This window comes from Equus asinus, chromosome 17 (genome assembly GCF_041296235.1).
Source record: "Equus asinus isolate D_3611 breed Donkey chromosome 17, EquAss-T2T_v2, whole genome shotgun sequence".
NCBI lineage: Eukaryota > Metazoa > Chordata > Mammalia > Perissodactyla > Equidae > Equus > Equus asinus.
The window spans coordinates 36,126,173-36,141,938 of record NC_091806.1 but is presented as its reverse complement, the minus strand read 5'-3'; the positions used below and the strand labels follow the sequence as shown (position 1 = coordinate 36,141,938).

General features: G+C 36.1%; 1 protein-coding gene across 1 annotated transcript; it reads left to right on the top strand.

Annotated features, from left to right (window-relative positions):
- Nucleotides 1–13,958: 13,958 nt before the first annotated feature.
- LOC139040938 (olfactory receptor 5AN1-like) lies at nt 13,959–14,897 on the top strand. The gene has a single exon (XM_070488641.1). The coding sequence runs from the start codon at nt 13,959–13,961 to the stop codon at nt 14,895–14,897; it is 939 nt and encodes a 312-aa protein (XP_070344742.1).
- Nucleotides 14,898–15,766: the final 869 nt, after the last annotated feature.

Sequence of the window (15,766 nt, the reverse complement as noted above, 5' to 3'; positions counted from 1 at the left end):
TTAAATCAAATTAACTCATTGCCACATCCATGCCTTTCTCTCTAAAATTAAAATTGCCTGAAGTAGATCAAACCGTGATTGGGACCTTCCTAAAGCATTGCTGTATCCCTAGTAATGGCAGGGTAGATGTTTCCATCTTAAAAAAAATACAAAAAACAAGAAAAAAAAAGTTTTCAGGAATCAACTTAAGTAGATATTTTTAATAAAGGATTAGTAATGCAGCATAATATGTTGGAAAGAACTCCAATTCAGAACACATAAATTAAATCTACTGTTAATAGAAGGCATTCTCTGTACTTCACACTCTTATAAGAGCTTTGTAATCATTATATAATTCGATTCACTGTATGAAAATCTATCTGTGAAACAACTACTACTGTCGACACCACTTTAAAGGTGATAACAAAGAGATTTAAAGAGTTTAATTTGCTCAAGTTCACACAAACAGCATTTGGAAACCTGGAATTCTACCCATACTGGCTAATACCAATGCCCATGGTATTAACTACAATGATACGTGGCTGTGCCATAAATTAGTTTTATTGGATTCTTATTGCTTCAATTTCCTCACTTATGCACATGGAATCATGCCATGTTGACCTCATAGGATTGCTGTGATAATTGATTCAGGTCAGGTGGTTGAGGAAATGTATGTATCTAAAATAGAAGTGGTTTGTAAACAGGGAAGGGTCCACATATCTAATTTATTGCTATCATGCCATATTAGCACCCAGGTGTGTCATATTGGGCAAATCTCTTAGCTTCACTGGCTTTGGGTAGTCACCTGGAAGTTGATGTTATTGGACTAGATGATCTCTAGGTCCATTGCTGTTCAAATGACTCCAAGTTTTATAAAAGAAAAGCTGTAATTACGAGATCATGATTTTTTGAGGAATCTACATACTTTTTTCCATAGTGGCTGCACCAGTTTGCACTCTCACCAGCAATGTTTGAGAGTTTCCTTTTCTCCAAATCCTCTCCAACACTTGCTATTTCCTGTCTTGTTAAATATAGCCATTCTGACAGGTATGAGGTGATACCTTGTTGTAGTTTTGATTTGTATTTCCCTGATAATTAGTGATGTTGAATATCTTTTCATGTGCCTGTTGGCTATCTGTATAACTTATTTGCAGAAATGTCTGTTCAGATTTTTTGCCCATTTTTTAATTGGGTTGTTGGATTTTTTTGTTGTTGAGATGCATGAGTTCTTTATATATTTTGGATATTAACCCCTTATCAGATATATGGCTTGCAAACATATTCTCCCAATTATTAGGTTGTCTTTTCATCTTGTTGATGATTTCTTCTGCTGTGCAGAAGCTTTTTAGTTTGATGTAGTCCCATCTGTTTATTGTTTCCCTTGCCTGGTAAGACATGGTACTTGAAAATATGCTGCTAAGACCAATGTCAAAGAGTGTATTGCCTATCTTTTATTCTAGAAGTTTAATGGTTCCAGATCTTACATTCAAATCTTTAATCCATTTAGAGTTAATTTTTGTGTATGGTGTAAGATAGTGGTCTATTTTCATTCTTTTGCATGTGGCTGTCCAGTTTTCCAAACACCACTTATTGAAGAGACTTTCCTTTCTCCATTGTATGTTTTTGGTCCCCTTGTGAAAAATTAGCTGCTCATAGGGGCCAGCCCGTAGACGTGTGGGTTTATTTCTGAGTTCTCGATTCTGTTGCATTGATGTGTGTGTCTGTTTTTGTGCCAGTACCATGCTGTTTTGGTTACTATAGCTTTGTAGCATATTTTGAAAACAGAGAGTGTGATACTTCCAGGTTTTTTCCTTTTTCTCAGGATTCCTCTGGCTGTTTGGAGTCTTTTTTGTTCCATATAAATTTCAGGATTCTTTGTTCTTTTTCTGTTTAAAATGTCTTTGGAACTTTGATAGGAATTGCATTGATCTGTATACTGCTTTAGGAAGTATAGACATTTTAACTACATTAATTCTTCCAATCCAAGAGCATGGAATATCTTTCCATTTCTTTGTGTCCTATTTCTTTCAACAATATTTTATAGTTTTCAGTCTACAAGTCTTTCACCTCTTTGGTTAAGTTTATTCCTAGGTATTTTATTCTTTTTGTTGCACTTGTAAATGGGATTGCATTCTTAATTTCTCTTTATGCTACTTGGTTGTTAATGTATAGAAACCCAACTGATTTTTGTATGTTGATTTTGTATTCTGCAACTTTAGTGTATTCATTTATTGTTTCTAAAGTTTTTTGTGCAATTATTTAGGGTTTTCTATATATAAAATAATGTCATGTGAAAATAGTGACAGTTTCACTTCTTTCTTTCCAATTTGCATCCATTTTATTTCTGTTTCTTGCCTGATTGCACTGGCTAGAACTTCCACTGCTATGTTAAATGAAAGTGGCAAAAGTGGGCATCCTTCTCTGGTTCCTGTTCTTAGAGGAATAGTTTTCAGTTTTTCTGCATTGAGAATTATATTAGCTGTGAGATTTTCATATATGGCCTTTATGATGTTGAGATACTTTCCTTCTATACCCATTTTATTTAGAATTTTTATCATAAATAGATGCTGTATCTTGTCAAATCCTTTCTCTGTACCTATTGAGATAATCATATGGTTTTTATTCTTCCTTTTGTCTATATGGTGTATCACATTGATTGATTTGTGGAGGTTGAACCATCCCTGCATCCCTGGAATAAATCCCACTTGGTCTTTTTGATGAATTGTATTCAATTTGCTGGCATTTTATTGAATATTTTTGCATCAATATTCATCAGTGATACTGGCCTGTAATTTTGCTTTTCCGTGTTGTCCTTGTCTTGTTTTGTTATCAGGATAATATTGGCTTCCAGAATGAGTTAGGAAGCTTTCATTCCTCTTGACTTTTTTGGAAGAGTTTGAGAAGACTAGGTATTAAATCTTCATTGAGTGGTCAAATTCACTAGGGAAGCCATATAGTCTTGGTCTTTTGTTTTTGGGGAGGTTTTTGATTACTGTTTTGATCTCCTTACTGGTGATTAGTCTATTCAAATTTCTATTTTTTCTTGATTACATTTTGGAAGGTTGTATGATTCTGAGAATTTGTCCATTTCTTCTAGATTATCCAATTTATTGGCATATAGCTTTTCATAGTATTCTCTTATAATCTTTTGTATTTCTGAGGTGTCCATTGCAATTTCTCCTCTTTTACTTCTGATTTTTTTTATTTGAGCCTTCTGTCTTTTTTATCTTGTTGAGTCTTTCTAAAGTTTTGTCCATTTTATTTATCTTTTCAAAGAAACAGCTCTTGGTTACATCAGTTTTTTCTATTGTTTTTGTTGTCTCTATTTGATTTGTTTCTGCTGTGATTTTCATTCTTTCCTTTCTTCTGCTGATTTGGGGCTTGGTTCATTCTTCTTTTTGCAGTTCCTTTAAGTATACTGTTATATTGTTTATTTGAGATTCTTCTTGTTTGTTGAGGTAGGCCTGTATTGTTGTAAACTTCCCTGTTAGAACCACTTTTGCTGTATCCCATGAATTTTGGCATGTCCTATTTTCATTTTCATTTCTCTCCAGGTATTTTTTGATCTCTCCTTTGATTTCTTCATTGACCTAATCATTGTTCAGTAACCTTTTGTTTAATCTCCACATATTTGTGGCTCTTCCGATTTGCATTCTGTAGTTGATTTCTAGTTTCATACAATTGTGGCCAGAGAAGATGCTTTGTGTAATTTCGGTCTTCTTAAATTTATTGAGACTTGTTTTGTGGCTTAATATGTGATCTACCCAGGAGAATGTTTCATGTGCATTTGAGAAGAATGTGTATTCTGCAGCTTTTGTTTGGAATGTTCTATATATATCTACTAAGTCCATCTGGTCTAACATGTCATTTAAGGCTAATGTTTCCTTATTGATCTTCTGTTTGGATGATATACCCATTGGTGGAGTGTTAAGTGGAGTGTTACAGTCCCTTGCTATTATTATGTTATTGCCTATTTCTCCTTTTATGTCTGTTAATAATGGCTTTATGTATTTAGGTGTTTCGATGTTGGGTGAATAGATAATTAGAAGTGTTATATCATCTTATTGGATTGTTCCTTTTGTGATTATGCAGTGCCCTTCTTTGCCTCTTGTTAAGAGTTTTGTTTTACAGTCCATTTTTTTCTGATACAAATATTTCTACCACAGCCTTCTTTTCATTGTCATTGCATGGAGATTCTTTTTCCATCCTTTCACTTTCAGCTTGTGAGTGTCTTTAGGTCTGAAGTGTGTCTCTTGTGTGTAGCATATATATAGATCTTCTTTTTTTTGTTCAGTTGGCCACCTTATGCCTTTTTATTAGAACATTTAGCTTATGAATATTTAATGTATCTATTGATAAGAGTGTACTTATTGCCATTTTCTAACTTTTTTTCTGAATGTTTTAATTGTTTGTCTCTGTTCCTTTCTTCTTCTCTTGAATCTTCCCCTGTGGTTCAATGTCTTTCTTGAGCATTATGTTTCAGTTCCTTTCTCTCTTTTTTGTGTATTTATTATAGGTTTCTGGTTTGTGATTATGATGAGGTTCACATACAGTAACCTATGTAAATAGCAATCTATATTAAGTTGATGAACCCTTTAGTTTGACCTCTTGCTGAAAATGCTACTCTTTTCTTCCTCTCTTCCCATATTTTATGTTTTTGACATCCTAATCTCTTTTCTTTTTGCATGTGTATCTGTTACCCTCATCATGGAAATAGATAACTGTAGTACTTTTGTCTTATGTCCTTTTCATTGATCTGCTATCTCTATTGTATATTTGCCATTACAAGTGATTTGACTCCTGTAAAATTTCTGCTGAGAAGTAAGCCAATAGTCTTATGTGGTTTCCTTTGTATGTAACTTGTTGTCTTTCTCTTGCAGCTTTTAGGACTGTCTCTTTATCTTTAATTCTTAACATTTTAATTATAATGTGCCTTGGTGTGGACCTCTTTCAGTTTACCTTGTTTGGTGTTCTCTGTGCTTCCTGTACCTGGATGTCTATTTCTTTCCTTAGGTTAGGAAAGTTTTCAGCTATAATTTTTTCAAATAGATTTTCTCCCACTTTTTCTTTCTCTTCTCCTTCTGGGACAAATATAATATGGATATTAGTGTGCTTGATGTTGTCCCAGAGGTCCCTTAGACTGTCCTAGTTCTTTTTAATTCTTTTTTTCTTTTATGTTCAGCTCGAGTGATTTTCTCTACTCTTTCACCCAGCTCATTGATCTATTCTTATGTATCACCTACTCTGCTATTGAGTCCCTCTAATGAATTTTTCATTTCCAGTATTGTATTCTTCACATCTGATTGATTATTTTTTATATTTTCCAATTCTTTGTTGAAGTTCTCACTGAGTTCATCCCTTCTTCTCCCAAGATCAGTGAGCACCCTTATGACTATTAGTTTGTACTCTTTGTCAGGTAGATTGTTTATGTCTGTTTCATTTAGCTCTTTTTCTGGGTTTTGTCCTTTTCCCTTATTTGGAACATATTCCTTTGTCTCCTCATTTTGCTTCTTTCTCTGTGCTTATATCTGTGTATTAGGTAGGTCACCTACATCTCCCAATCTTAGACAGGCGGCTTTATTTAAGAGATGCCTTGAGGTCCATCAGTCTTTTTCCCTCTTGTGACTAGTTCCAAATGTTTCAGGAGTGTCCCCTGTGGGGGCTACATGTGTTCTGTTGTGGCAGGGTTGCTCTTGCTGCAGGTGCCTGGGGAGGCTAGGCTGTCCCCCTGGCTGGCTGGTTGTAAGGTTCAGTTTCATGTTGCTGCTATGGTCACCTTAGTCAGTTTATCAAGTGTGGGGAGCCCCAGAACAGTTGATTGAAAGGTCTCATATCATGTCCCTATTGCACTTTTTCTGTTAAGTGAGTAGTTCCCCTTGTGTGGCTGGTTGCTAGACTGAGGGACTGACAACAGCTATGGGCCTATGACTTGCAAGGCTATTGCCAGCTCTCTCAGGATTGCAGCTGAGTTGGGCCAGCCCCAGGCATGGGAGCATCCAATTTATTCAGGCTTTGGAAGATGGGGCCGATCCCCTATGTGGTTGTTTGATAAGCACAAGTCTGCTGCAGCTGACAAAACCCACCACCCACAGGGCCACATACATCATCAACACAGTCTTGCCATGTGCGCATGCCCCCACCCACTTAAGTGGACACAGTTGCATCACTGCAGAGGCTCCACACACTCTGCCAATGCAGACCTGCTCCTCATGCATGCCCTGCCCCACAGAGATAGACCCACTCACCTGGCAGCAGAGGTTCCAAGCACCCCACATCTGTGGAACCACAAGTTGTCCAAGGGTTTGCTGTTAGATGGTGCCAGTCCCAAGGGCACGCTGTCTGTCCTGGCTGAACTGGATTAAATCAGTGCTCTGGGGGGGGGGGGGGCGCAGACCCCTGTGCTGGCAGGCCAGAGGAAGAATTCCAATGGCATTTGGCAGCTTCTGTGTCAGCTTGCCTGTACTAGATCATAATAATGCCCACTGCCAATGTCTCAGTCCCTGTGGATGTCTCACTTCTCAGCGAGATCCACCCAGAGCCTATCAAGTGATTCTCTTTTCACCAAAGGACTGTACACTTTTCTTTCTGGTGATTTTAGGTTGCTTTCCCAAATGGGTAAATTTTCACATGGGCTCTTTAAGAGTAGGCTTTTGTTCCCCTTATGTCTGATAGCTTTTGGGGGGTATTCCTTATTGTAGTTAATAGCCAGCAAAGCCAAAAATTATGACACCTATCTCATTTGTGTTGAATCTAAAAGTTGCTTATGGCAGTAATCTTCCCCTACTCAGACAGCCCAATCCTCCAGAAATGGCTTCGTACCTTAGGATCATTCCCTCCCAGCTGAGAAGTGTCATAGCTTGAAGGTGGCTTTTTTTCTCTCCAGTAAGGAATTTCTACCTCTTCTAGCTCTGCCAGCACTGTCCCTTGTTGCCAGTCTTCTTTTTATTCACTTTTCAGTGATCTCCAAGAGGTAATTGTTCCAAGAGTAGTTGTAAATTTGTTGTGTCCATGGGAGGGGGGGAGTTTAGAGTCCACCTACACCTCAATCTTGATGCCTTCTTCCCAGTAATGCAGCATAATATGTGGAAAAGAACTCCAATTTAGAACACAAAATTAAACCTATTAATAGAAGGCATACTGTGTGCTACACAGTCTCAGTGCTTTATAAGCATTTAACTAATTTGATTCTCTGTATGACAAACTACTCTATCAAGGAGCTACTACTATCAGCCTTATTTTATAGGTGAAAATTCTGAGGCTTGAAGAGCTTAATTTGCTGAAGTTCACACAATCAGCTAGTGGAAAACTGGCATTCAAACCAGATTGGCTGATATCAATGCCCATGGTTGTAACCATGATAAGTTATGATTTTGTAATAAATAAGTTCTACTGTATTCCTTATTGACTTGTTTTCCTCACTTGTGCATAGGAAATCAGCCCTATCTGCCTCACATTGCTGCTGTGATGATTGATTTAGGTCAGCTATTTGAGAAAGTGTACGTAAAATGAAAGTACTCTGTAAACAAGTAAGTGTCTACATATCTAATTTATTGTTATCAGGCTGTATCATCAACCAGATGTGTCATCTTGGGGAAATCTCTTAGCTCCACTGGCTTCAGATCCTCACCAGGAAATTCACGGTATTGGACTAGATGATCTCTAGGTGCTTTCCAACTTCAGTGACTCCAACTGTATTAAAAGAAAAGCTATAATCATGAGATCATAATAGGACCATGGGGAAGTGGGGAATTGAATCAGAAGGGACATGAGAAAGTGGGACATGAAATTATCAGGAAAAGAACTCTATGTCTCAAGAGAGCAAGTGCATGGAGAGTTTTCTCCCTGTAATTGTCTTTTCTCCTTTCACCTCTGTCCTAATAACATATTTAAGAGGACTCCAGATATGCGCATCTCTTTGGCTCTGAGTGGACAGCCAATTTCATGGCCAAAATCACACATCTTGGAGTGTAATAGGGTCCAGTTGTAAAATTCCTTTGGAAAAGAAATAAGCAATTTCAACCTTTGGCAAGAAGCTTGTCTTCCTGGAGGATCTGGGTCAAGGTCAGAGAGCAAGATTTATAGAAAACAGTGAATTCTATGCTATCTCAATTGCTGTGTGATTCCTCTAGTAGGAAGAGGAAGTACATGAAGCATGGGTTATGGTCCTCAATCTCATTCATTCTTCAACTCTCCCCTCTTTCTCACTTCCACACCCTGCACTTATATCTCTTCTTCAGGTTTTCTTTCACCTTACCCAAATTCTATGGTATACAGTGAAAAGAATAATTTCTAAACTAAACTGTCAGGCATGGATGTTGAGTACTGGTTCTCAATTTCCTAAGTGTATGATCTCAAACGCTGTTAATTTCTGGTTTTCACCTGTAAATAATAGAATCATCTATAATATAATGAGACAATATGTATAAAGGCTAACACATTGTAGATATTAATAATTGAGCACTGAATCAAAATAATAGCTTGCTGAATTTCAGGATTAACTAAGATAAAATATGCTTGTCTGTGTTTCCCAACTTTATACAGTCCACTGCCTTTTCTAAAATTTTTATTTTATTTTTTTTGAGGAAGATTAGCCCTGAGCTAACATCTGCTGCCAATCCACCTCTTTTTTGCTGAGAAAGACTGGCCCTGAGCTAACATCCGTCCCCATCTTCCTGTACTTTATATGTGGGGCAGCTGCCTCAGCATGGCTTGATGAGTGGTCCCATGTCTGCACCTGGGAACCAAACCAGCAAACCCCAGGCCACCAAAGTGGAATGTGCAAAATTAACTGCTTGATATCTACAATGTGTTAACCTTTATAGATATTGTCTCATTATATTATAGATGATTCTATTATCCCAAATTTACAGTTTATCAATTGTATTTATATAAGTAGGTTTTTCACCCATAGCCAAGTTTAAATTGTTATATCATATTTTTTCTCATAGTTTCTGGCTTCATGTTATAGTTTAGAAATTTCTTTCCCATCCTAAGATTATATAAATGCATATCTATTAATCCCTCTAATGCTTTTTACTGATAGTGAGCCAGGTTTAAGCGATCACTTCGGGCAGAGATTATCCTTTTTCTATCAGTTTAAAATACTACCTATATCGTATGTTAAATTCTTACCAATGTTAAAATTTACTTGTTAAATTCTATTTCTTCTTTTGACATGTCTATTTTTACAAGAATAAGGAATTGTTAATGTTTATATTATTTTTTAAAGTCTGAATCTCCAAGTCTTTTTAATTATTAATCTTTTTTCAAAATTTTCTTGGTCATTAATATTGATTTACTCTTTCAACTCAAGGAAGATCACTTTGGATATGGAACATAGCCAGTTGTTGTTATCTGCTATGAATCTATTAGTGAGCTATAACACACTGAATGTATCAACAAACATATGAAATATACTTTTGTTGTATTTGGGAATTGAAACAGTTGCTTTGACTCTTTCTCGACATCAATGCTCATCATAGCTTGATGCTGGTTATCTGTTGACTCAAGTGTGCATGAACTGAAGCAAACTAAACAGAAGATCATTTCTGTGATTTGTGTCTTTACGACTTCAGGTGGTTTGATTTGTCTGGATGCTAGGTCTGAATCTACACCTGCCCAGAAGTAATGATGCCTAGCTGTCTACAGAGCTGATGATGTCTCAGGAATTTCCCCAAGTTAACCCATAAATTCTAGCACCCCTGGCATTCCTTTTTACAGGTACAGCTGTCATTCATAGTTATCTGTAAGTAATCAATGATAGTAATAGCCAACATCTATTGAACAATTAATGTGTCCTGGATTGTGTGCTGAGCAGTGTCATGAATTTCCTCATAAAACCCTCCCATTAACCTTACAGTTAAGGGGCTCTTGTCCTCACTTTGTTATGAGTAAATCATTTCTAGTGTGTTAAAACCACCAGGGTAAGTTCAGAGCATGAGAGAGTATCAAAACTAAAATTATTTTTTTCCATTTGTATTGACATACGGTTGATATACAACATTGTATAAGTTCAAGGTGTACAACATAATTTACTATATATATATATAATAAAATGATTACCACAGTAAGATTAATCTTCATCACCTCACATAATTACAGTATTCTTCCTTGTGATGAGAACTTTTGAGATCTAGTCTCTTAGCAACTTTTAAATATATGATACAGTATTGTTAACTATACTCATCATGCTGTACATTATATTCACAGATCTTATTTACCTTATAACTGGAAATGTTTTACTTTCTGACCACCTTCACCCAATTCCCCTACCTTCCACTCCTTGCCTCTGGCCACCACAAATCTGATCTTTGTTTCTATGAGTTTGTTTCGTTTTAGATTCCACATACAGTGAGACCATAATGTGCTTGCCTTTCTCTGTCTGATTGATCTTACTTAGCATAATATCCTGATGGTCTATCCATATTGTCACAAATTCCAGGATATCCTTCTTTTTTATGCCTGAACAATATTCCTTTATGATACATCCTATTATTTATGTTATTTATACATGTGTTATTTATATTTATAAATATATTTGACTTTTTATCCATTTATCTGTTGGTGGTTGCTTAGATTGTTTCAATACTCTGGCTATAATAAATAATCCTGCAATGAACATTGGGATCAGGTTTGTTTTAGGGGCAGTGATACCATTTCCTTTGTATATATATATATATATATATATATATATATATATATATATCTCCAAGATATGGAATTGCTGGATCATATGGTAGGTCTATTTTTAATTTTTTGAAAAAACTCTATACTGTTTTCCATAGTCACTATACCAATTTAAATTCTCATAGCAGTGCACGTTTCCCTTTTCTCCACATTCTGGCCAGGAGTTGTTGTCTCCTTTTTGATTATAGCCATTCTAACAGTTGTGAGTTGGTATCTCACTGCGATTTTGATTTGCAATTCCCTGATGATTATGATGTTGAGCACATATTTATGTACCTGTTGGCATTTTATATGTCTTCTTTGGAAAAATATCTATTCAGGTCCTATGAAAAATTTGAATTGGATTATGTATTTTCTTGCTACGGAGTTGTATGTGTTCCTATATATTTTAGATATTAACTCCTTATCAGAGATGTGATGTGCTAATATTTTCTGCTATTCTGTTGGTTACCTTTTCATTTTGCTTATCATTTTCTTTGCTGTGCAGAAGCCTGTTAGTTTGATATAATCCATCTTATGTATTTATTTATTTAATTATTTAATTTCGCTTGTGCTTTAGGTGTGATATCCAAAACATCATTTCCAATCCATGTTCAGAAGTTTTTCCCTATGTTTTCCTCAAGGAGTCTTATGATTACAGGTCTTACACTTAAGTCTTCATTCATTTTGAGTTTATTTTTGTGAGTGATGTAAGATCAGGGTCTAGTTTCATTCTTTTGCATGTGAATATCCAATTTTCCCATCATCGTTTATTGAAGAAACTGTTTTTTTCCATTGAGTATTTTAGGCTCTCTTGTCAAATGTTAGTTGACCATATATACACAGTTTTATTTCTGGGGTCTTGATCCTGTTCCATTGGTCTTTGTGTCTGTTTCTACGCCAGTGGCATACTGTTTTTATTTCTATGGCTTTGCAACATAGTTTGAAACATTTGCCAGCTTTATTCTTCTTTCTCAGGATTGCTTTGTCTATACAAAGTCTTTTGTGGTTCTACAGGGATTTTAGGATTGTTTGTTCTATTTCTGTGAAAAATGCCATTGGAATTTTGATAGAGATTGCATTGAGTCTATTGGCAGATTTGTGTAGCATAGACTTTTTAATAATATTAATTCTTCCAATCCATGTACATGGGATACCTTTCAATTTACTTGTACCTTTTTCAATTTCTTTGGTCAGTGACTTATAGTATTCAGTGAAGAGATCTTTCACCTTCCTGTTTAATTTTTTTCTACACATCTTATTGTTTTTGATGCTATTGTAAATGGGATTGGTTCTTTATGCCTTTTTCAGACAATTCGTGTTAGTATATAGAATGCTTATTTTGTATCCCAGGACTTTAGTGAATTATTTGATTAGATCTAACAGTTTTTAGTGAAGATTTTAGGATTTTCTATACATAAAATCATGTCATCTGCAAATAGACACAATTTCAATCTTTTATTTCCATTTATGAGGCTTTATTATTATTATTATTTTGACTTTATTGTGTTGGCTAGGACTTATTGTCGTGTTTTAGGAATGAAGAGAATGGCCATCTTTGTCTTCTTCCTGGTCTTAGAAAAAAATCTTACAACCATTTACCATTGAGTATGATGTTAGATGTCACTTTGTTAAATATGGCCTTTATTAAGTTCAATTTAGTTCCTTTTATACCTAATTTATTGAGAATTTTTATCAGGAATGTATGTTGAATTTTGTCAAATGGTTTTTGTGCATCTATGGAGAATTATATGATTTTTATATTTCATTTTATTAACGTGACTATCACTTTTGTTAATTTTTGTATACTAAACCATCTGTGCATCCTCAGAATGAATCCTACTTGATAGTGGAGTATGATCCTTTTAGTATGCTGCTGAATTCTGTTTGTTAGGATTTTTTTTTGAAAATTTAGAATCTGTATTCAACAGGTCAAGGACATTGACCTGCAGTTTTCTTTTCTTCTAATGTCCTTATCTGGCTTTGGTATCAGTGCTGGCAGGGGGAGGGACCATGGAGTCAGAGTGTAGCTGTTCCTCTAACTTTCTAACAGGATTCTTCTCATTCTCTGTGGCCCATGGGGATATTTCAGCCTCATCCCCGTGTTCTAGGATTTTCAAAATGATGTGTTGTTACGAGTAGTTGCTAGTTTTTTTCTGGCAAGAGTGACAAAGTGAATGACCTATTTTGCCATCTTGATGACGTCATTCAGAATAAAAACTCTAAAGTCTGAACCCTTAACCACAGTACTATGCTGTTTCCTAAGATGCAAAATATCCTACAATTGATACAGTAGTTGGGGCTAATATTTGTACCAGCCTCCCTTAGGAATAGTTCATATGAAGACTTCCCTAAGAAGACTTACTTCATAACTTTATTGGGCATACATGCTATCCCCCAAGAAAATATCAGGATTATAAATTATGATATAATTTTCCAGGCCATGTTGAAGGTGTTGTATTAAATATATTTGTAAAAAGTTTGAGAAGTTATTATAAACAGGGTAATTTTTCTTATGTGTAAAAGAAGAAAATTTTAAAAATCTACCTAGATGAGATCTTGGAGAGAAGAGCTATTTCAAGTTTATTCTGGAATGATGCCAGTTTTACCTCACTATTATTAAGCAGCAGTTATGTATTGAATTTTCAAAATTCCTATAAAATCTTACAGTTTTACAATGATCTCTCCCATATAATTATAGAGTTTCTATTGCTTTTTAGAAAAATTTTAAAATATTTAATATTTCATCTCCACATACCCATGTACTTCTTCCTCCATAATGTGTCCTTCATTGATATCTGCTACGTGACCTCCACAGCCCCCAAGATACTCTCCAACTTCTTCCAGGAGTAGCAAACTATAACCCTTGTGGGTTGTGCCGTTCAATACTTCACCCTTCCAAAGGTGGGACTGAGTGAGTCTTGTCTCATGACAGCCATGGTTTATGATTGATATGCTGCCATTTGTAACCCACTTCTCTATTCATCCATCATGTCACCCACTCTGTGTGTTCAGATGGTTCTGGGGTCCTATATTAAATATTTAATTTAATAAATATTTAATATTTTTAAAATATGTCTTTTAATTTTTCTGAGACCTCATCAGGTAATTGGGAACCTGAAACACTGAGAAGGTCCTATTTGACAATTAGATGGAAACTGTAGTCTTTCTTCTAGGACGGTAAAGCGTTTTCCATTTTTCAGTGCTCAGTGAAGGGAAGAAAATGGCAGATGTGAGAATTATAATGTTGTCATTTCACGTGAGTGAGTAATGCATTCTTTTGACTCTTTTCTCATTTTAGGAGCACCAAGCCAATGACTCAAGGAGGAAATATTACAGCTATCACCCATTTCCTCCTCTTGGGATTCTCAGATTTCCCCAGAATCAGAGCAGTGCTCTTCGTTGTATTCCTGTTGGTGTACATTTTGACTCTGATTTGGAACCTGTTTCTCATCATCTTAATAAGGATGGATTTCCATCTCCACACACCCATGTACTTCTTCCTCCATAATCTGTCCTTCATTGATATCTGCTACGTGACCTCCACAGTCCCCAAGATGCTCTCCAACTTTTTCCAGGAGCAGCAAACCATCACCCTTGTGGGTTGTGCTGTTCAATACTTCATCTTTTCAACCATGGGACTGAGTGAGTCTTGTCTCATGACAGCCATGGCTTATGATCGATACGCTGCCATTTGTAACCCACTTCTCTATTCATCCATCATGTCACCCACTCTGTGTGTTCAAATGGTGCTTGGGTCCTATATGGCAGGATTCTCTGGTTCTATATCCCAATTGTGTGCCATGCTTCAGCTCCAATTCTGTGGGCCTAATGTCATCAACCACTTCTTCTGTGACATGCCACAACTGTTAGTCTTGTCCTGCACTGACACTTTCTTTGTACAACTCATGACTGCGGTATTAATAGTGATCTTTGGGATAATAAATGTCTCAATTATCATGATATCTTATGGCTGTATTGTCATCTCCATTATGAAGATCACTTCAGCTAAAGGCAGGTCCAAGGCTTTCAACACCTGTGCTTCTCACCTGACAGCAGTGACCCTCTTCTATTCCTCAAGTATCTTTGTCTACTTGAGTTCCAGCTCTGGCGGTTCCTCCAGCTTTGACAGATTTGCATCAGTCTTCTACACTGTGGTGATTCCCATGTTGAATCCCTTGATTTATAGTCTGAGGAACAAAGAAATCAAAGACGCCTTGAAGAGGTTGCAAAAGAAGAGAAAGTATTGCTGAGGTCACAGATTATGAGATTTTTGACATATTTATCCTATCAGAATCACCTTAACCCACAATAATATGCACAAGAATGCACTATAACAAAATTCATACTGCTTTTGGAAAAAGAAGACTTAATTTGACACAAATAATATGCCAAAATGGACCAATAGGTGACTCAATGCCATGCAAACACAATATCTTTAAGTCCTAGAGGTTCATGAACATCAGCTTACATGAGGAGTAGATTGATCATTTATTTATATATCAATCTTTCCATCATTTATGAAACATCAGGTTTAAAAGCTTGTTGCTTCCTTTAGTTTCTGAGATTGAACCCTGCCCAATTGCAGGACTCTGACATGAAAGGAAAGGTAACAGACAGAGGTCCTCTTGGATATAGAAACTTTGTCACTCAAATATTTTGATGCAGCAGCATGACTAAGACACAGAAGTGACCAATGTTTGTTTTGTGTTTCTGACCAGAATAGGAAGGAACAAAGAGAAAGGATGTGACTTTGGACAGAAACAATCCTGTGCAATTGGTCTGGTTGTGCCTACTGCAAAGACCAATCTTACCTAGCTAATGTTTGTCTAAGGCCTCTTTCAATGCTAATCATCTAATAAATTTTTTATTACATCCTAGTCTATACCACCTATAGTCTAAGGAAGGAGGAGGTGATTTGAATCATAAAAGGAATGGAAGGAAGTATCTTGTCCCTTCAATGCTGTTTATTTATGAATCTGATGAGTTAATTTTTTGCACATAGTGTCCAGTGGGGATTTCTGATGGGAGATGATATTCAAAATCCATGTCACAGCCAATAGCAATTTCTGATATTGTGGGACTCAACTCTCCCTTTTTCTACCCCATCCAATCTGGAAAA